This window comes from Misgurnus anguillicaudatus, chromosome 13 (assembly GCF_027580225.2).
Source record: "Misgurnus anguillicaudatus chromosome 13, ASM2758022v2, whole genome shotgun sequence".
Classification (NCBI taxonomy): domain Eukaryota; kingdom Metazoa; phylum Chordata; class Actinopteri; order Cypriniformes; family Cobitidae; genus Misgurnus; species Misgurnus anguillicaudatus.
In genome coordinates this window covers 13748523-13771595 of record NC_073349.2, presented here as the reverse complement: position 1 = coordinate 13771595, position 23073 = coordinate 13748523, and the positions used below count along the sequence as shown (strand labels likewise).

Below are 23073 nucleotides of genomic sequence, written 5' to 3'. Positions count from 1 at the left end.
GTAATTTGTGATGAATGTAATGCATCCTTGCATTCAAATAATTTTGATATTGTACTTGTTCTATTTCTTACTTTATTTGTTTTTGTTGCATGATAATCAAATTGTGGAAGACATGGGAGAAAGAGAAAATGAGCTGTTGTAGCTGGTATTGTCAGCTTTTTATATTTTGCTGATATTTTTTGTCAAATAAAAAAATTAATGGATAATTTTATCCCTTTTTTATTCTAATTCTCTTTCAGAAGAAGAAGAATGCTCTGCACTCTCTGAAACCTATATGGGAAGAAAAAAACTGAACTTGCATATGAAAGTAAGAACTTTGATATAAAACAAAATACATATACTATGCTGGGCTTCAAATTATGTAACTACAATATTGGTCAGCTATTTTTAAATTACTTCATTTTAGAAGACCAAACCCCAGTTGTGCCCTCTGTTTTTAGCAAGGTATGAATAATCAATTGCAATGATGATTTAAAATGTATATCATAGAACAATTTTAATCCACTTTTATTTTTCTTTAAGGATGAGCTGTTAAAAGATGATGACCCTCCATCATGCTTCATCTTCAAGGTAGTTGAATGTTATATAATGTGCTTTTTAAAAAAAATTTAACGGCCGGTGCTAACTTTGCAGTTATCAGGAGCGTTGCTGAAGAATATATTCTTATATAATATTCTTGAAGTTGTTCTTCAAGAAGGAGATGTTGCCTACATGACCCTGTCATTGGCTTGCTAAAGGTTCAGGGACATAGTTGGGGATGACAAGTTCAAGAATCAGGCACACTTCTTATGGCCTCAACCTTCCACCTTCGATTTTGCAGTTTTGACTGCATGCAGGTCAGTTCTAATGAGCTGATATAGTTTCCTTACAAAAACAAAAAAGACTAAAAATAATAAAATAAACACTTTTGCAATCAATTCTGAGTGACTTGTACATGATTTTATTCATTGAAAAAATTATTTAAATTTAACATATGTGTAACACGTTCAGAAAAACATTCGTCTGCTATTTAAAAAAAATTATGCAGTAAAGATGGATGGTAACTTTTTTTTTACATTAGCTACATGTTTTTCATGTATTTACACCAGGGTTCCCCAAATCCCACCCCGGAGGGCCGAAGCACCGCAGAGCCCAGCTCCAACCCCGACCAAACGCACCTGAACAAGCTAATCAAGGTCTCCATGATTACTAGAAAATCACAGGTGGGTACATTTGATTGGGGTTGGAGCCAAACTCCGCAGCGCTCCGGCCCTCCAGGGCAAGACCCGGGGAACCCTGATTTACACATTTACTTCACTGAGTCCAGTTGCATCACATTTTAATATGTTCATTTACTTGATATTGTAGAATATGGAGCTTCAGAAATGTGCTTGAATAAGGCCTACAGCCTGATTAATTTAAAACACCATCACTTTAAGTATGGTAAAAGGTGTAAAGATGTGACTTCATCATTGACAGTGAGTGGTATTGGACACACACAATAATAACAAAGCTGTAAGAAATCAGACCATGATAAGGAACGTAATATTTGATCGTTTATTTTCATTACTGTCTCTACTTGCTGCCATACTCATTCACCGCCGTCTCCTTTTTCAGCGTAAACGTCCTACTTACGCAATAATCTCCTCCCACGTGCCACATAAGCTCCTCCCACCTGCGTTCTCCAGGCTGAATGCGATGATATATCGTGATATACCTTGTATATCCGCATACCTCTTCTGGAACGTATACTGAAATCAAAAAAGGGAGGGCGTACATCGAGAAATTATTGGATTGTTGGAAGTTGTGTCATTTTGCTATTTGCTAATCCCTGTAATCTTTTCATGGGCCCCGCCCTCCCACCATTTCTCGTGACTGGAGGAAAAGATTAAAGGTAAGGGCACATGATTTTTTTAAAATGAAACTTACAGATAAGTAATTTGTAAAAAATTACAACAATATTCTAAAAATGTAAGTTTTCAATTTCAACTTCATTGTGACTTTAACAGTTTTACCGGCTGTTATCAAGGAAAATATCACAACTTACCAATGAGAATCGAGTATTACAGAGAGCCATAACAATGTCAGTAGGGGTTCAGATAAAAAAAATCGACAGCCGGCAGCAAGAAGTGGCTGCCATAGGGGACTCTCACGCTGATACGCAGAACCTCCGCCCCCAGCGATCCCCGCGCACGGCCGCCTCCCGCACAGTTGAATGAAACGAAGGCTAGATATTACTGCTCTGTTGGAAGTCGAACAAACAACTTAGGTTTTCTTGGATTCCCTACTAGAAGTGGATTATGTGGCACTTTTTAACAACATTGCAGTGTTTAAAAGCAGCTTTACAAGAGAAGAAACCATAGAAAATGGGGGAATTATTTATATATAGAATATAAAGCAATAAAATAGAATTGAATATATGGTATTTCTGCAAAGTTTTGTGTTCTCACAAATAAAAAAATAAAAAAGCGGTATTAACTAATATGTTATTAACTTTCCTTCGAGTATTAAGATGTATTAGTGATTAATTTCAGGTATATTTATTTAATGTGTAAATGATTGTTTACTACTATAATCATGGAATTTTCAGATTTGAATTTTGTGTTAAAATGTTATGCAAGAAAAAATAAACTCAGTTGTCATTTGCGTGCTGTCTTTACTATTTGGTTGTACTGCACGTTGTCTGAAGCCTTAATATGGGTGTCGGGCTCGCGGTTGAGGGGTGCGAGCAAACAAAACTTATCAAACAATGCATGAGTAAAGTATTGATATATGTTTTGTGTTTTTTTTTTGTGATTTTTTTTGCTGCTAACAACACATTAATTTTAACACGTTTGTAATTATTACCAATGAGAAATAAATCAACTTTTTGATGATATTGTAATTATATGACCAGCACCTGTATATAAAAAGAAATAAAATAAAATTGAATATATAGTATTACTATAAACTTTTGTGTTCTCAAAATAAATAAAAATCAAAATCCAAGATGGCAGCTCGTTCGTTTCTATGTCCGTGTCTGCATGTGAACTTGTCTTAAATGTGTGTGTTTATGGCAAGCCGTTTCAACCTCCACTCGTTGTGTTCTTGATATCAACAATTCAAACTTCACTAGTTAAAATTTTAATTCTTGATATCAGATATTACGTTTCTACTAGTATCAATGGCAATTCTTGATATCAACAATAACATTCCCACTAGTAACAATGTTAATTCTTGATATCAGCAATTTGATTCTTGATATCAACAATTACATTTCCACTAGTAACAATGTTTATTCTTGATATCAGCAATTTAATTCTTGATATCAACAATTCAATTCTTGATATCAACAATTCAATTCTTGATATCAACAATTAAGTTATTGATATCTGTAATTGTATTTTCACTAGTGAAATGTCACCATAGGTTGCTAGTCAAATTCAATTGTTGATATCAAGAATTATATTTCCACTAGTAACAACGTCAATTCCCGAAATCAACAATTCAATTCCTGATATCAACAATCGAGTTCTTGATATCAAGAATTCAACTGCCACCAGTCAAAATGTCAAGTCCCGATATCAACAATTCGATTGTCACCAGCGACAACTTTCATTTCTGATATCATGAATGGGATTGTTACTAGTAAGAAAGCCATTTTAGATATCTGAAATCATATTGATATCAGAAATACAATTTCAGATAACAGAAATTAACATTGTCACTAGTGACAATCGAACCATTCACATCAAGAATCAACACTCCAACTAGCAACAACTGAATTGTTGATATCAAGAACTCGATTGTTGATATCAATAATTTAAATATTGATATTAATAATTGAATTGTTGATATCAAGAACTGAATTGCTGATATCAATAATTAACATTGTCACTAGTGAAAATGTAATTGTTGATATCAAGAATTGCCATTGAAATTAGTAGAAATGTAATATCTGATATCAAGAATTAAAATTTTAACTAGTGAAAATTGAATTGTTTGTTGATATCAAGAACACAACGAATAAAAGTTAAAACGGCTTGCCATATAGTGTACGTTGTAACACACTTTTGAGTTTCGTTTAGTTACGGGATGCGTAAAATCCGGTAAATACAAAGCGGAGCTTTCGGTGGACTATACTACGTTAAACAGCTGATTGTACCAAATCGCGGTCGTCTCCGGTCAATACTACAGGAGTGAAAGGAAAGAGGGTTCAATGAACCAAGTGGTTTAGTCTCTTTTGTGAAGGAAAGTGCTATTTACTTCCAAATGCAACTAATTCTGTTCTTTCTGCGTTTGGAGATCACTTACCACTGTTAAACACTGTTATTCTCCGTCAGCTTTCTATGTTCACCTAGATCAGGGGTGTCAAACTCAATTTCATCCCGGGGCAACTCAGCATTACGGTTAATCTCAAAGGACCGGTTGTATTTGAACGACTGTATGAATGTATTAACTCTTTTATTACTGTACATTGCATAATTTTCTCTGCATTTGCTTACCATTGGTTTTGTTAATAACTCAATTAATACCTAGCTTTGAAAGTAGAAGCCCAGGCAAATAATGACAAAGTGTATAGAATACTATTCTACAGATTATTTAAAAAATATTTGTGGTGACAAAAAAATGTTGTATGTGAGTACACTCAAAATATTCTGTTATCCTTCAAAAAAAAGAGCCATTTTAAGATTTACAATCTCCACCACAATATGCATTTATTAGACACATATACTCTCACTTGTCATTTCTTGCCCTCTTTACAAAAAAGCTGTGATTTTATTACCTGGCTTTGAGTGTCTGATTGACTGACATCTCATGAGTTCAGTGTTGTAGGAGATCGTTTCAATCGTTTATTAAAAGTATTCGGTTCAGATGAGTCATTAGTTCGCGTATTTAGTGGGAATAGACGCGCTGTAAACTAATCCCAGCTGGACATCGCGAAACATTTCTGTAAACGAGACGGAAAACATTTTCTCGCTGGCTGCGCGTGAGCGTGCGCGAAAGAGGGAGATAAAGCACGAGCAGATACTCTCCGTTTCTATATCCAAAGGCTGCAGCCTGCGGGGGTCGCATATGCAGCGTCATCAAGCCTGGTTTATTTAAGATAACTAACCATTACATTCGCACGTCATACGCATTTACAACTATTTACTATAAACGAAGAATAATATTTAACTTTATAATTGTTAATATATTGAAACAAGACAGTCTTAATGACGTATGCAGCCTGGAAATGCGACCTCCGGACGCTGCAGTCTTCGCATTAAGACACGGCCACTCTAGTAGTGCGCGCGTGCGAGGTACTGCTTGTTCTCTCTCATGCAATCATCAACATTATCACTGTAATTATATTACAAAAAGACTTTGGCGGGACAAAAATTAGTTTTGGTGGCTGCAAAAAAAATCAATGTAGGAAATAACCTGCAAAAAATAAAACTTATAATAACAATAAAATAATCTGTAAACTCTCACGGGCCACATAATTAACATAATTTGTAAACTCTCGCGGGCCAGATGAAATGAAGGGGCCGGCCGGATTTGGCCCGCGGGCCTTGCGTTTGACACTTCTGACCTAGGTCATCGGCGGATGCTGGCATATTTCCTTATTTGCATCGTGACGTCAGACAACAATCTGTTGAAGTGGGCGAATCGGAGTACTCTGACTTCCCTGTCGACACAGTGACGTCAGTTTTCGATCTGTTTGAAGTGGTCGAACTAGATCTCTGACTGCAGATCAGTAAAGTATATATCCATATATAGGAAAATGCAACGTCTATTAATGTTGACTTTTATGCTGGGGATCTTAACTGTTTTTGAGGACACCAGATCTAGGTCAGTTTTGCACACTGATGTTGTAGTACAGACGCCTCATTGTGTTGGGGGTACGTCTTACAATTTTAATGATGGTTGGAAAAATAGTGTGCTTAAATTGGACTTTAATTTGTTATTACATTTTAACTGTTTCTGTTTATATGGTGTAAATTTGTCATTTTACACCTATGATCGACACCTCCAAGTCAAACTACCCAGCTCAAATACTGCAAATGCAGTCAAGCGGCATGTTTTTGTTTATTTACTTTTACTTTTGTCTGGTAATATTCATCCTAATCCTGGTCCTGGCTCTCTGAGTACTCCAGATGATTTTAAAACTAGATCTGGTATTGGTTTTATTCATTTGAATATTCGCAGCTTACTTCCAAAAATGGACTCTGTTAGGATCTGGGCTGACTCAACAAATGCTGATTTTATTGTTCTCTCTGAAACTTGGCTTAGTAAAGCCATACCGAATAGTGACATAAATATAAGTGGATTTTCTCTGTTTAGATGAGACAGACTGAAAAAGGGTAGCGGAATTGTAATATACGTACGAAATAAATTCCATACCAGGGTGATAACTGCAATATCTATTAGTAAAATGTTTGAGCTTTTAGTAGTGAAAATTGAGCTTTCTAAGGATGCTTATTTAACTTTGGCCGGATGTTACAGGCCTCCCTCAGCAAATTCTGACTCTCTTGTTTTACTTGAACAGCATCTCTCTGCTATTGATTTTTGAATGAGATACTCTTAGTTGGGGATTTTAATTGGGATTGGTTAACTCCTGCCTCAGATTGTTTTAAATCCTTTTGTAACACTTTAAACCAGGGGTCTCAAACTCAAACTGGGTTGGGGCCATTTCTAAGACAGGCATTTCATCGGGGGGCCGCAGAGCTATTTTAACGTTCAAAAAAGTACAATATTTCTGTAAATGTCATGTTTAATTTCTATTATTTAATGTATAATAATACTTGAAAATATATAAGCAGTGGTTTTATCTTTTTAATATACATTTCTTTAAAAAAGTAAGTAAATCTTTTCTTAACCTTATCTTAATTAAGACCTATTATAACCTTGCACTAAACTAACAAATTAAATTCCTGTATACATTTATAAACTAAAAGTGTTTCTGTTTTGATTATTTTGGATTGTTTTCAGTCATAGTATTGACTTCATTATGTTCTTTGTTATTTCAGTTTTAATGAATTTTCTATTATAGCCTATCTGGGAAAATATTGATAAGTGAAAGTGATCCCATAACTTTTGAATGGGTAGTCCATGTTATATAAGCTAGAAAAAATAATAATACTAATTGAATAGTAAGCTACATAATAATGTATTATACTTCATTATATATCAGTATACATACTTTTATCTTCTGTACATTTCTCCTCATCTTTTTCTTAACCTTGGCACTTTGATGGCTCTTTTCTATCTATAGTTTAAAATGTGTCGCATTACATCTACCGCTCTGCCTCCCTCCTTATGCGGTGTCTCCATTTGAAGCTGTGACTTGTTGATGTGAACTAACCCCACCGCAGCTCAATCTTCTCTGAGTAACAGCTGATATCCACCCGGAAGTAACAAATCTTCTCTGTACAAACACTACAAAGTCCCGACCAGATTAACTGATCGCATGGTGACAGTGATATGATTGACGCGTGGTTCAGTTGAGGAATTAAAATCCGATCACGCGCCGTTATCCTCGACATACGGAGCGCGCGGTTCATGGCTGCGTAGCAACGGGTGACGCGACCCACGCCACGGAGCGCAACTTCCGCTCCTGAGCACTTTGGAAAGTAATGCTTTGACTCGTTTTAACGCGTTCTTAGAGTCGACATGTGAACGAACACTTGAATGTTTAAATCATAAATTAAACGAATATAAAACAAAGTGAATGAAAATCTTTCTGCGGGCCAGATAATGTTATATTTTTGAAAGGTGACGCGGGCCGCAGAGAGGGGGAGGGCGGGCCGCAAATGACCACTGCTTTAAACTTAACACAACTAATTGATAGTCCCACTAGGTTAAATTTAAAATGTTTAGAAAAATAAACTTTATTAGATCTTTTTTTGACTAACGCACCCCATAAGTATACTGATATAGGTGTTTTTGCCAATGATGTTAGTGATCACTGTGTCACAGCTGCTGTGAGGAATACCAAACGTCCAAAATTCAAACCTCAAATTCTTGTTGTGAGAAACAGAAAACATTTTGTTGAGCAAGCATTTCATCATGATTTGTATTTATTTGACTGGAGTCATATTTACTTAATTCATGATATAGAGTTAGCTTGGAATTTTTTTCATAGTGCTTTCTTGCAACTGATAAATAAGCATGCCCCAATGCAAAAAATAAAAGTGAAGGCCCAAACTAATCCTTGGTTTACACCAGAACTAGCAAAGCTTCTGCAGGACAGAAATTCAGCTTGGGCCAAAGCCAGAAGCACAAAAGCTGAGTCTGACTGGCTAAATTTTAGGAAGCTGAGAAACCTCTGTACTTCACAGATAAAAAAGGCCAAATCAGATTTCTATTTACTCGAAACATCTCAAAACCTAAATAATCCGGTTAAGTTTTGGAAAATGGTTAAATCACTGTCGCAAGCCGATAACACAGAAATTAGTAAAATTATTACCTATAATGGACACCTGATAACAGAGAAGATCGCTATTTTAGATAGTTTTAACGAACATTTCATTTCATCAGGTTCCTTATTTGAGTCTCAACCACCTTCTTGTTTAACTGATACGTCATGTAATTTAACTAAACAAAAATGTGATTTTATTCAGTTTTCGGTTTCCGATGTTCATAAAGCTCTTACCCAGTTAGATCCAAAAAAACCTGCAGGGCCTGATAAGTTGGAACCTTTTTATCTAAGGGCAGCTGCAGATTTTATTGCCGAACCTTTAGCATATTTATTCAATCTTTCAACTTCTTCGTGTGAAATTCCAAGGATCTGGAAAACTGCCTTCGTTTCTCCTCTATTTAAAGGGGGTGACCCACAGTGGCGGATGCAAAACGTGACATATGGGTGGGCATGGATTAAGTCCGGGTGGGCCTGAATCTATGGGTGTCACTTTTGAATAAGAAACTATAACAAGTCTATAAAATTCGTCAAAACTTCAGGAATCACAAGCATATTGGTGAAAACACTAATTTAAACACACACACACGAACTGCACGTCACATTTTTGACATTATTTATATACTTTAAATTGTAATGCAACATGACATTAATTAAGCCTTTTTGATAAAAAAAATTATTGGGCTGTTATAGCCTACAAAAAAAGAACCTGCACACACTGACAAGAAATATAAATGAACACAAAAAAACTTTACTTTTTAAAATACTTTTTAAAATAGCCCATTAAAACTGTTTAAATAAATTAAGCTACTAAATGCTTATAATGAAGCTTCTAACATCATATTCTCTTCATGCAAATCACTAAAAATATATTTTCGTTCTCACATATTTAAGTTAACTTACTAAATAAAGAAAGAAAAAGGGAATTGCTAGAATAATGTTTGACTCTGAGGTTAAACGAAATGACAAATAAATAAACATTTAATATACTTTTGATGAGCATAAGAGCAAGCGGGTAGCCTACGCGTGAAGGAGCGTGCATATCAGACGTGAACACGAAAGGAATAATGGGTTTAATTATGCTTTCACTTCATTTCCTGACAGTTTTACTTGTTAGTGGGGATAGTAATGACTAACAAGATGACACCGAATTACATACAATATAATTACCTAACTAAATCTGAGAGAATGCAAACACATTACAATATTTTTTCCTCCGCCCGACGGGCAGGGCGCAGATACATTTTCGTAGCCCGACAGGGATTAGCCATAGCCCCGGGACTTCGGGGTAGCGATTTTGCGAGCCCTGCATATGTTTGTTTTGTAGAAAGACTTTCTTTAAAGTGAATTTCGTTTTGTATAAATTGTATCTTAATATTAATCAATGTTTAATCAAACAATTGCCTCGATTTAATAAATAAGAAGCAAACCAAGAACGTCTGTGGTGTGGATTGAAGTGAACCAACTATATTTCCGCACCCTACGTCTTTCAGCTTTTAATGCATTTCTTAAACTAATGTCTCAATTACACAGTAGGCTTATAGGTTGTTATGATAGGCTATTTGTTGGTTAAAAGCAATAGGCTATATTGTATAAAGTGTAGCAATAAACGTGGCGTGACTTATAGTGCTGAGTTAGAGAGCTGGTAGGGTAACAACATCACTGTGATCAGATCTTTTCTTTCTATTTTTTACCCCGCTGTCATATTTGTTGTGTGTTTATGTTATTGAGAGGAAAGCGCGCAGCACATATTTATAATGTGTTGTTATTCAAAATACGTTTTCCACTTGCTTGCAAAAAAAGTTCTCGGGAATATTTTTCTCATTAGAACCATAATGTAACGCAACATTCAACTTCTTTATAATAGTTTTTAAATAGTTATCAGGCTTACTTATAATTTTACTGTTTTTAACATAACATGCTATAGATAAAATACACCATATAAAGTAGTATCCATGTCTAACTATACAGAGTAGTATTTTTTACATTTCTGATTGGGCGGGCCAGCTGTCAATCTGGGCGGGCCCAGGCCCGTCCAGGCCCGCCCATAGCTCCGCGCCTGGTGACCCATTGCATTTAAATAACTATAGGCCTATATCTAAACTGTGCATCTTATCTAAACTTTTAGAGAAACTAGTAAATGAACAATTAAAAACTTATTTGGAATTAAATAAAATTCACTCTCCCTTCCAATCTGGCTTTAGGAAACAACATAGTACCATTACAGCTGCAACAAAAGTGTTCAGTGATATAACTATGGCGTTAGATGGTAAACAAATTTGTTCAGCTCTTTTCCTCGATTTATCAAAGGCTCTTGACATAGTTGATCACGGCATCTTATTAAAAAGACTTGCCACTGTTGGACTTTCTGATTCTGCCATAAATTGGTTTTCTAACTATCTAACAGGTAGATCACAGTCTGTGGTTTTGAAAGACTGTATGTCATCTGTCCTATCAGTTTTAAAGGGCGTCCCTCAGGGATCCGTTTTGGGACCTATTTTATTTTCGTTATACATAAATAATATTTGTGATAACATTCCAAACATCAACTATCATCTCCATGCAGATGATACTGTTATTTATTGCTTTGCTTCATCAGCTTCGCAAGCTCTTAAATGTCTACAGTCAGCATTTAACACCGTTCAGTATCGCCTGTGTGAACTTAAGCTGGTTTTAAATATAGATAAGACCAAATTAATGATGTTTTCGACCTCTAAAGCTGAGCCAAAAAATGTTAGCTTATTGCAAGGAGCTAACATTGAATGTGTTATGAGTTATAAATACTTGGGCATTGTATTGGACAGTCAGTTAAGCTTTAAAGTACATATTGATAAATTAATTTCCAAACTTAAGTTAAAACTTGGCTTTTATTACAGAAACAGAACTTTATTTTCATTTAATGCTAGAAAATATCTGGTATCTGCAACATTTCTACCTTTGTTGGATTATGCAGTTATACTTTATATGAATGGCCCAACACAATATTAAAAAAAACTTGATACAGTTATCCATAGTGCCTTGCGTTTTATTATTGAGTGTAGCTATCAAACGCATCACTGCATTTTATATGAGAAGGCAGAGTTACCATCCTTGTATACTCGAAGAAGTTTTAATTGGTATTGTTTTATTTATAAGTCGATTTGCAGTCTTAATCCACATTACTTGTCTCTTCACTTTTCAAACCCCAACGTATGCTACCAACTTCGCTCAAATGATTTCATGCATTTTAAAGCTCCTAGGGTTCGAACAGAGATAGGGAAAAAAGGTTTTACATATAATGCCGCCTCCTCTTGGAATCTACAGGATACTTTAAAGCTCACCGTGCACGTTGCCGTCACTAAATGAGTTTAAGCTGCTTTTAACAAATTACATGTTTTATCCCTTGGTAAATTGTTGTTGTGATTTATGAGTGTGTTTTATGTTTTGTTGTATATTTTGTATAATTGTATATTTTAACTATTTGTTGCTGCCTTCTTGGCCAGGTCACTCTTGTAAAAGAGATTTTAATCTCAATGAGTTTTAACCTGGTTAAATAAAAAGAACTGAACTGAGTATAAGATGTTTAGTCAATATGATTAATGACAGGCATTATATTTAATTAGACATGACTTTCCATCTTATGTGAAAATGGCCCCTAACAAAAGAATTACGTGATAGCAGGTTTTTATATTACATAAAGAATTTGCAATAATACCATGAGCAGCAGTCCAAAAACATCATTAGGTGCATCTCAGCATCATACGCTTACAAAAGTGAACTAGTGACGTCTATAGCAATAAAAGCTATATTAACAGAAATTACTAAACCCTAAATGTATCTGTATTTCTTCAATTGAGTTATTCACCGGAAGAGGCCGTGCACAAAGATCGCTGAAAGCGGAAGTTCTATGTATCAGCGTGAAAATCCCCTATTGACAGCTGGAAGGCAGTTACTGGCAGCCTGAAGGTAGGAGGGACCTGACAGTCGCTAACAGCCAATCAATATCAACCAACGTGAACGCAACCAATCACATATAACTACGACAGCAGCCATTGCATGCTTTAGTAATGGCAGCGATTGATCGAGCACGGGTAAGTTTGTAATCGGAGTACTGAATGTAAGTTTGATTTTAACTGTTAGTAAACGACAGTGTAACTTTGCCTATTTTAGTTTACATGTTAAATTTATTCTAATTCGTTTTAGGTGTGCAAATTAAGCATGAAATTGTGACCACTGCTAGGTTCATTGCAAAATGCAATGGGAATATGTCTGTGCATGATTGTCTACTGTAAAGGTAATTTATGTATTAATGTCTCCATTTTCTTATGAATCCTCTAGGTTATGTTGGAAGAGGAAAACGAGGTGAGATGCAATGCTTTTACTCCGAAAACACCCATCCAGGGGTTTGCAGTGAGTGGTGCCTGATGCTGCAGGAGGAATAACTCTGTATAACACATCAGTTCTGTTCTGAAAGTCTTGTAAATACCTCCAGGATTGTTGTTCGTGATTCTGATTTCTGACATCTACTAGGGAGTGCCCCTAATATTTTATGTATGAAGAAGTTTCTTTGTCTCAGATCTCTTCTGCAAATCATGCACCAAAGCTTTCTACTCTAATTAACTTTTTAATACAAAACAGTATATGTGTCTTATATTAAACAATATAATATATATTCTCAACTCTTTGATAATAATACTTTGCATTAAAGCAACACTTTAAGTATAAAGTAACAACACCGGTTTCTAATGTTCTGAAGGATTGCATATGAAATTGGTTGTAATACTTGGCTTATAAAGTTTGGATAATTTGCATATTACACAACGTGTGAATGTGTCTGTTTCTTGAGTTACTAATGTAAAAAAAAACAAGCAAAATAAAAAGATTTAAAATAAAGCTCATTGGTGAGACCTGTCTCTCTTTGTCATTTAGGCGTGTGTGTAGCCTGTTTAATAAATATACAATATACAGTACATCTAGTAAGTGCCTCATATAAATATGAATTCATGTATCTAGGTGTTTTTGTGCATATCTTTCATTACTTCACACAAACATTCATTTAGACGCATAAATATTCAGCTGAAATTTAACGTTTGGCCAAATTATTTTTTTCTTTGTTTAAATTCAATAAACATTTTTTAATCAGAAAATACTGACATTTATACTTATTTAAATAAGTATTAGAAATTATTATAATTATTTATTTGTCTTGCTGCCGCTGACAGCCTCATCTGGTTTCCGGTTTTAGTGTCAGGTACTGTGGCCGTTTCCCAATGTCAAGGATACATCCTTGGCAGGACTAGTCCTTACAAGTCACTTCCTTCAGAGGCTAGGCGAGGTTCCTCTTAAGCATTCAGAGAACACATAAATGGAACAGGCTAGCAAGTGCACGTCATTGCGTCAATGAAAGGTGTGCTGTGCGCATAGGATTGTGGGTGATTTCAGCGTGAAGAGCGCAAAGGATACAAATTCGCATCCTTTCCTGTATATGGGATATTTCTCGAACGAAGGACTCAGTCCTTGGCTGAAATTCCGAGGATCCTCGACATTGGAACAGTCCTTCGACGGACGTCGATGACGTTGCATCCTCGAAATTCGGGCTTCCGAGGATCCTTGACATTGAGAAACAGCCAGTCTGTTGCAAGCATAGACAGTAAAAGAAATGGACACAGCGACCCCATTGGATTCAACGGAGACAAGTGAAGTCAATAAGAAGCCCGCACTTCCTGGGGGTAGAGCGTACTGCGCAGACTCAAACTGAGTTTAATGACGTAGATGTCACTTGCGCAACCTGTCTGACAATTGTAAGTCTTCTAATAGCCGTGCCACGCGAAATCTGAATCCCCCACGGAATCTCGCAGAGACGGCAAGGGTGAACAGGAGCAAATTTCGGTAAGTTGTCTGATTAATAATCTCCCTTGACTTTATGCCTCCACGTCCACCTGATTGCCTCATAGACAGTAAAAGATTGCCTGTGAGCTTCTCTCCCAGTCCATACGGTAATTTCTCTACTGTGCGACAGAGAGTCGCAGGTTATGACGCAATCGTTAGCATATTTTTACAAAAACTGCTTCTACTGGGCCATAACGTAAGATACATGGTAATGGAGCCTATTATATATTTTCGTGTAGATTTAGAAATAATTAATGGACAAATGGAGTCTTTAAACGCCTCAGATGTAAAGTTATTCGCTGTCAAAGTGACACCAAAATGAATGGGAGTCAATGGGATGCTAACAGCAGGTGGGGGTTGCTAAGCAATGGCAGCGCCCGGGGAAGCTTCAATAAAATATGAAACCCTGCCCCCTGGTTGCAAGTGGCACCAACTTCCTGCTGCCAGCTGATGAATCTTCGCTGAACCCCCTCTCAAATTTTAATTTAATAAAAATGTTAAGGATTATTAAGCTATCATAATGCTTTTTTACAGATCTGTTGCTCACCTTCAGCTCTGGGATTTTTAAGTAAGTTAACTTACGTTTTTCCTTAAACCAAAAGTAAAACCGACACCAGTCCGCTGGAGGTCTGGGCACATGTTGGAGCTCGAACCCCTCTCTCCGACAGCGCCTTATCCAGTGTGATGGTGTGTCCACCACCTCCTTCCATTCACGACACACTAAACGACACTTTAATACCACATCCTCTGCAGGCAGATACTGTAAGATCTCCTCAACCACAGCTGAGTTTAAACGTGGGCCCTAATATTGGAAAAACGAAAAATGGTTTTCAATTTCAGTCACTGACCTATTTCCGAGTCAAGTTTAATGTATAAACTCTCCAGAGACACAAAAAATGTCAACTTACTGGAACTGATCCGAATTCAAGCTTCTTAGACACATCATTTTGATTGCTTGCAGAAGGACCCATATCTTCTTCTTGCAACGTTGGGATCTGGACCTACAGCGTTGGGTTGAAAACAATACGGAAGTAAGACTTAGACTTTAAAGTATAACCATTGAAACATACCACATACCTTACTCTTCGTCATGTAAAATCACTTCTCTACCCGATAATGAAAGTAATAAGGATAAGAAAAATTAAATGCGTATATATTTCCTCGTATGTTTCTGTTTCTGTCAGCGGAAAATCATTTCAACGACCCGTCCGTCACATGAATCGGGAATTCCCGCAATTCCCAAAATAGCTGAAACACACCTCACTTATTCGATAGCACGTATTTGCCTGGATACATCTAAACGAAACTCTGCTATCCAGGCGCGTGTTGATGGATGTTGACTTTTGCAGTCCACAACAACACAGCGAGATTCAAGAAGTGTCCGGCTTGCCTGCACTTTTTTCACTCTTCCCCTTACTGCAGCCGTCTGCTCTCGTCTAAATTCCAGACAAGGCAGGCTGCAACAAGTCTTATGGCTGCGCATACCTATCAGTGTACCGCGAGAGCGATATGTCTATATAGTGTGCCCTTCGTGCGGCCGCTATATATATATATATCGATCAAAGCCCCGCGAGAGCAATTCGAAAAATCTTATTTTAAACTTATTTAAAAGGCAAAAAAAATCATCCGGAGCTTTGGGATCGCTCTCGCGGTACTTTGATGTCATACGCCGATCACTATGCGCAGCGGCATACCGTTAGATGCAACTGAAATACCAACAAATGCATTTAAAATTAAGATGTTTATAAGGAGAATCAACAAAGATTAACTGTTCCTTACTGGGAAAGACTACTTAGTAAATGTTGGGATGTAATCTAAGTCAATAATCTTAAAAACAAAGTTTTGTAGACAAAAATTAATTTTACACAAGTAAAACATAACATTACAATAACAAACTACAATTTTCTATAATTTATTTTATTTGTTTTTATTTACTATAACATCAAATGGCCAACATACATAACTAAAATAATATTTAAGTAGCATCAAGTGTAAACCTTTTAATGAAAATCATACTTTTCGCATGTTTAAGTGCTATAATTTGGTCTCCAGTTCTTCTATCACTTAGTTTTGGTAAACCATTCTCTGCAAGCATGTGAAAAAATAGGTAGTTGAAATTTGCCTCCCCTTGTGATGTCAGAACGGGATAAGCCCCTTAAACTGCACTATCCAAGAGTGCAGAGATTAACTTATTTGGATTTAAAAGGCAAAATGGCAATTTTAAGATGCTATAATAAGATTCAGTGTATTAGTTCATGTCCTTCGTGTTTCCTGAATCTTATCCTCTGAGTCTTCGTTATTTTTGTTTTCAGTGTTGTTTCCTGGTTTTGTTATCCACAGTGTTATTTATCACCTGTTTTACCCCCTCTTGGGTTTTTGTGTTTTGTGATTTAAATAAACATTCTGTTTATTTTTACATTTGTCTGCGTTTGGGTTCTCTCCGTATTCCTACCGTGACAGAACGAACGAGCCCAACTGAACCCAGCGGACAGACCGTCATGCAGTGTGCGTCAGACCCAGAGTGGTGGTCTTCCATTTCCACCCAGACGCTTTCCGGCAGTGGGCCCTTCCCACCGCAGAGGGGGCTTCCTCTCAGAGACTATGCCCTGGTAGTGGAGAGGAGTAGGGGAAGTTACCCAGAGTTTCTGGCCAGCGCTTACCTTGTGGCTGGTCTGAATGAACCCCCACCTATTCAGGAGCGAGGAAATTTGCTCCATCTGCCCTATTGGGACCTTGTAGACTGTCTCGCCCAACGACAGCAACTACGGAAGCCAACCGAGACTGCCGGATCCCATCCAACCTCATCCAACCCGAGGGGCCTTCTCACGGGGGCGATCAAGCTGGGGAAGGCGGCTCTCGTCCCTCCGGCTCCGGAAACCACTCCTGCGCCCGGTCTCCGTCCTGCACTCCCCGCATCCAGACGGAGGAAGAAGAGGACAAGGGGTGCGTCGGATCAGCTACCGGCATCTTCAGTCGCCGGAGCGTCATCCGATGCCAGGTCAGACACCTGCGCAGCTAGAGCCACGTCAGCCGCCTGCGCAGCTAGAGCCACGTCAGCCGCCTGCGCAGCTAGAGCCACGTCAGCCACCGGCGCAACCTGCACATTGTCAGCCACCTGCGCAACCTGCATCTTGTCAGCCACCTGCGCAACCTGCACCTCGTCAGCCGCCTACAGGGACTGAACCACGGTGGTTTTCTGCACCGCCTGGAGATTATAATTTTGGGACTCACTGTTTTCACCCTGGACATTATTCCCACCCTGTTGTTGCCCCCCCCCCCCCCCTTGTTTGTTATTTTTGTTGAATCACCCCAACCCGTTTGTTTTGTATGCTTGTTTGCCTTTAATGTTTATCGTTATATTTTCATGGGTGTTCTCTGTTGTACACTGTAAAAAATAAAAAGTTGACTTAACTTAAATTTTCAAGGCAACTTGCTGCACAGCTTTTTTGAGTTTACTCAACTCTTGGATGATGTAGTTCACCTAACTCAATTTACTGAGTAATGTCAACTTACACCAAAAAGTTGAACCAACTTAAACTGATTAGGTAATAAGCAAATTTCTATGTTTACTCAACTAGTGACTAAGTTTGGTAAAGAGTAATTTTGTATATCCAAATTTAACTAATCTACATGTTTTGGACTGTACACAGAAAGGTCTCATAAACAAAGTCTTTGTCTGACTTAAACCAGAGACCTTTTTGCTGTGAGGCAACAATGATGCGCGCTAACTCATTGTGCTGGCCTCTACACTGAACACACACTTCTCAATCATGGTAACAATGAACAAACATAATTCTTTAAAAATTACTCTAAATACAACATATAACTAACATTAACAACATAACAACATAAATAAATCCAGCAAACATTAAAACAGTCATCTTTTTTAGTGAATATAAACCAAAGAAGTGAACATGTCGCAATGCATGCTGGGAACCACTCGGACCATTGTTTTTTTTTAATTTCTTGTTCAGATTACTCAGTTTGACAAGTTGGGTGAAAGAATTGGACAAAAACTTATACATCTAAGTCCAGTCAACAAAATAATATTTGTTAGCTGAATGATTATGCTCTTTTCATTCAGTGAACACAAAATAATCAATTGACGCCCTTCAACAAAGAAATCTTTGTTCAAGTTACATGAACATTTTAAAGTTGGATTTTTTACAGTGTACAGTCTCTCGTTCCTCGTGTTGTCTATGTTCGCGTCTGGTATCCGCTCTTAAAGGAGGGGGTACTGTCATGGTCTTGCCAGACCTTTGTACTAGATTCAGGTCTGATTTCATAGGGCAAGATCATGGCAGTACTGTGTTTTGTGTGGGGACATGTGGAGTATCATTGTATGCTTTGGCCACATGTTCCCAATGTGTTGTCACTTTTACCCTACTCCCTTATGTGGTCTTGTCCTGATTATGTAATGATTTGCACCTGTTCCCCATTTGAGTTGTTGTCTTTATAATACCCTCTCGTTCTCTGTCTTGTGCTCGTTCGTTCGTCTAGATTCAGTGTATTAGTTCATGTCCTTCATGTTTCCTGAATCTTATCCTCTGAGTCTTCGTTATTTTTGTATTCAGTGTTGTTTCCTGGTGTTATTTATCACCTGTTTTACCCCCTCGTGGGTTTTTGTGTTTTGTGATTTAAATAAACCTTCAGTTTATTTTTACGTTTGTCTGCGTTTGGGTTCTCTCCGTATTCCTACCGTGACACCAACAGCCGGATGACGTCAAAGTACGGGAGAACGATTAGAGAAATCATACGAAATCTAATTTCGTCTCGCTCTTGTGGTACTTCAATGTCATCCGGCTGTAAGTTTTTGCGGGAGTATTCTACATTTGTTTTATGACTTTTATGTTATTTTACTGTATATTCTATATAACACATATCGTAAAATGCATTGCATGATGTAATATAGGAAATTACAAGTGTTTGACATAGTTTCTGACCTTCCGTGAAACTGTTGTGTGTCATAGTTATATCAGAGTTTTTATAAAAATAAACAACAATTTAGTCATAAAATTACTTGTTATAGAAATTGTTAAATTTTGATGTATAAAAGAACGTAACAAACAAGAAGCAAACAATGCATATAATCTTCATATCAGAACAAACTTTCATGCTGTCCATCAGTGGCCTAAAAAATATGATATAATAAAACAACGTTTATCTCCATGAAGCTGTCATATCTCTACACTACTGTTTAAAATCCATACTCCATACCAGCCTGCCCAGAACTTTGTATCCTTTCCTCCGTGAGTAAAATGGATAAACCGAACTCGAGGTCCATAATTCTTAAAGACGTGTGTCATCTGAAATGAAAGAAGTGAGAATAAAAGGTAAGATTTCAAACAACCTTTGCACATATAATCAGATCTTTATGCTTGTTCACTCTCTTTCCTCCTCCATCATAAGTGCAGACCCTACAACCGCAGTCACAATAACCTCATAATTATTGACATCCCAGGATGAGTCTGCCTGGAAAATCCCCTGATTTATTCATGCAGGATGTATGGAGAGCCAATTCTGCCATATTCATAAATATATAAATACATAAATAAATATACAAGGAAATGTAAAAAAACAAAAATACAGAAATAAATAAAGAAATATATATACATGGAAATGTAAAAAAGCAAAAATAAATGAGTATTTATACCTGTATTTCTTTATTTATGTATAATTGTATTTTTTCACACTATTATTTATTTATTTATTCATTTATTTATACATTTATTTATTTTTACTTTTATTTATTTTCACATTTATTTATGTATAAATGTATTTATGTCAACACGTATTTATTTATACATTTATATATTTCTATATATATTTATTTCCACATTTATTTATTTATACATTTATTTATTTCTTCTTTTATTCGTCTGTATGCTAATGAGGGGGGCGTGTTTTACCTCAGACGTAGCAATCGATCTCTGAGTGCCAGTGCTGAAGCTTTGAGGCCACAGTGACACCTAGTGGTGTGACAAAGCGAATGAAGTTGCACATGGAGTGAATGACTTGGAGATGTGCAATATCCAAAACCTTATTTCAAGTTTTAAATCATTTTGTGTCACCATAACTGTGTATATATAGGGTCACTATAGCATACGCACTGTACCCAGTAAATCGCCATCCGGTCATGATTTCTAAAATGTCTTGGCACACATCATTATCAAAATGCACGTTATCAACAGATCTGATGACAGACCCTTGGAAGTGGACACTTTAATATGGAAACGCGTGAAATTATGCATTATTAATAACATTTAATGCCCTGGATGGGGGCTGATCAGAGTTTGAGGCTCGCCCACCAGCAGCACAGAACGCGGAGAGAAACCAGCACACGCAAGAATATTGATCAATGCCTCGTTTGAAACGCGGCTGCAAACACTTTATATTGGCGTTTGCTAATTTTGCAATGCACAACATGTGACAATTTGAATGCTTAATGCGCCTCTTAATCACAAGTCATCAAGTGGAATCAGCTGAGCGGGATTAAATCTAACAAAGGGTGATCGTGCAAACACAGCGAGACACGCAAGTAGTTGTAAGGGACCACTATCTGTCAAAATTTGATTGATTTATGACCCCCTTTGACAGGGGGCGGGACTATCAATCAAAAGCTGTACAATCTGTCTAGGTTTGAGAATGGTATATCAAGGGCTTTAGACAGCGAGTATCCGGACCGTGCGTGTTTTACGATGTGTCAATCAGCTCGTTGTTTTTCCTGTGTGTGTGTGTGTGTTTTGTCAAGCGAATGTTTTATTGCTGTCAAAAATAAGTTTATAGTTTTAGACTGTCCAGGTTCTGTCACTTTTTATGACCGCGGTCTCTCTTTTCCCATCCGTACTCACCAGCCCTCAGCCCCCACTGCGTATCTCACAGAGGGGTCCGGTGTTCAGCGGACCTGTGTGCTGATTTAGACGAAAATCTGTATATTTTAAACTAAATAAAATTTTAGCCGCTTCATGAGATCCGTGAGTCTTTTCACGACCCCTGCTCACTATGTTCAGGCGTATTAAAGCTCGATCACCGGTGGTGATAGAGAACGAGCCGAGTGCGCGTTCATATCTGTCGTTTTAAAATAAACGTAATAAATGTAATTCTGTCCGCTGTTGCAAAATAAAGATTTATTTTAGATTTAGGGGTTTCTTGAACCAAGTCTCTGATTAAAACATGTGAATGCGCGCACCAACGGTGACAGAGAACTTACGCTGATGCGCACTTATATCTGACCTTAATAAACTTTTAAATATTTTAATACGTTTTCATCCCATCTTCAGGGTTTGTTTTTATTAATGTCTACTTAAAACCATGTGTGAATATGTGTATATTATACAACGAATCTTATCATGTATGCTCTGACAAAATAAAGCATTATTTTAGATTTTAGGTGGTGCGGACACATATTTATGGCAAATACTGTTGAATATAAACGTTCGTTTTGTCAAAAGTTTCTTTAAAGTCAATAAGGAATCAAACATTTTAGATGTATCTGGTTAAACTTAAATCTGATATTTTCTATTGGTCTATTTCTTTAGTATCTGATCAGACACAATGTTTCAGAAGCTGATTTGTGAGGGTCTGTGTGCGTGCGAGATAATTCACAGCAGGGGCGGATTGTAAACTAGTTAGAGACTTTTAAAACCGTGATGGTAAAATGTAATACGGTCCACTCTGAAGAAAAGTAAAGTTTTATTTTAGATTTAGGTTTTTTTTAAACAAGTCTCTGATTAAAACTTTTGAGTGTAACATCACAAATATTTAACATATTCCGTATACCTGTATAGTTTAACCATTCCCTTATGCCATAACCTTAGGCGCCGTCAATACTTCTTTCTTTAGACTAAAGGAAATTTATTTTAACCTAAATAAAAGTTTATTCGCATCACGAAGTCCGTGAGTCTTTTCTAAAGGTCGATCACCGGCGGTGACAGAGAACGTGTCGGATGTACGTTCATATATTTCGTTAAGAAACTTTTAAACGATTAAAGACATATTCATAGCATATTCAGGGTTTGTTTTTGTTGTTGGCTTCTTGAGACCATGTGTGGATATGTGTATATTGTAGCGAATCTTGTATTGTCTGCTCTGACAGAAATGAAGTGTTGTTTTGGACTTTGGGTGAAGTGGCAGCGCGTATTTTGTAGCCTACTGTTTAATATAAACGTTTCTTTTGTCAAAAGTTTCTTTAAAGTCACGCAAAAATCTAATATTTTACATGTATCTGGTTAAACTTAAATCTGCTGTTATCTATTTGACTGTTTTTCTCATCAGTCAGCTTACAGAGGCTGCTCTTGTGGTCGTGTGTGTGTGTGTGTGTGTGTGTGTGTGTGTGTGTGTGTGTGTGTCAGCGAGGCAATTCACAGCAGGAGAGGGTTGTAAACTAGTGAGTTAGACACTTTTAAAACGTGTTGGTAAAATGTAATATAGACCGCTCTGACAAAAACTAAAGGTTTATTATAGATTTAGCAAGTTCTTAAACAAAGTCTCTGATTAAAACATATGCGCGCACCGACAGTGACGGAGAACTTACACTGATGCGCTCTTATATCTGCCGTTAACAACCTTTTAAACGTTTTAAGACATTTAAGTCCCTCTTATGGTTTGAATTCATTAATGTCACCTAACATCCAAGTGTGTACATGTGTATTTACGATAAATGTAACACGATACGCATTGTCAAAATAAAAGGTTTCTTGAACATGGTATTCCAGTGCGTGTTTTTTGTCTTGCGAGTGCTCGTCATATTTATTGATGTGAAAAAAGTTTGATGTCTTAGACGTTATCACCCACCCAGTAGCCCCCAATGTGTCTGAACAGCGGTGGTGTTCAGTGGCCCGTATTGT

At 37.0% G+C, this 23073-nt stretch overlaps 2 protein-coding genes across 8 annotated transcripts in view; both read right to left on the bottom strand.

Moving 5' to 3' along the window:
• LOC129430243 (F-box only protein 44) overlaps positions 1-23073 on the bottom strand; it is an 84162-nt gene that overhangs the window by 6563 nt on the left and 54526 nt on the right. Inside the window, exon 7 of one of the 6 annotated variants that reach the window (XM_073875077.1) lies at positions 19388-19533. The exons of the other annotated variants lie outside the window; for them this stretch is intronic. Coding sequence (XP_073731178.1) covers positions 19405-19533 — 129 coding nt within the window. The 3' untranslated portion in view covers positions 19388-19404. Of the gene's footprint in view, positions 1-19387; positions 19534-23073 lie in introns of those variants that run through there. 6 annotated transcript variants of the gene reach the window in all.
• LOC141369283 (F-box only protein 6-like) lies at positions 1523-15655 on the bottom strand. 2 transcript variants are annotated; one of them, XM_073875089.1, is made up of 4 exons: positions 15487-15655; positions 15136-15228; positions 14810-15029; positions 1523-1730 (listed from the first exon to the last, which is right to left on the bottom strand). In XM_073875089.1, the coding sequence occupies exons 2-4, from the start codon at positions 15196-15198 to the stop codon at positions 1555-1557; spliced, it is 459 nt and encodes a 152-aa protein (XP_073731190.1). In that variant the 5' UTR covers positions 15199-15228; positions 15487-15655; the 3' UTR covers positions 1523-1554. The 2 variants fall into 2 exon arrangements, with proteins under 2 accessions (XP_073731190.1, XP_073731189.1); XM_073875088.1 differs by lacking the exon at positions 15487-15655 and adding an exon at positions 15305-15478.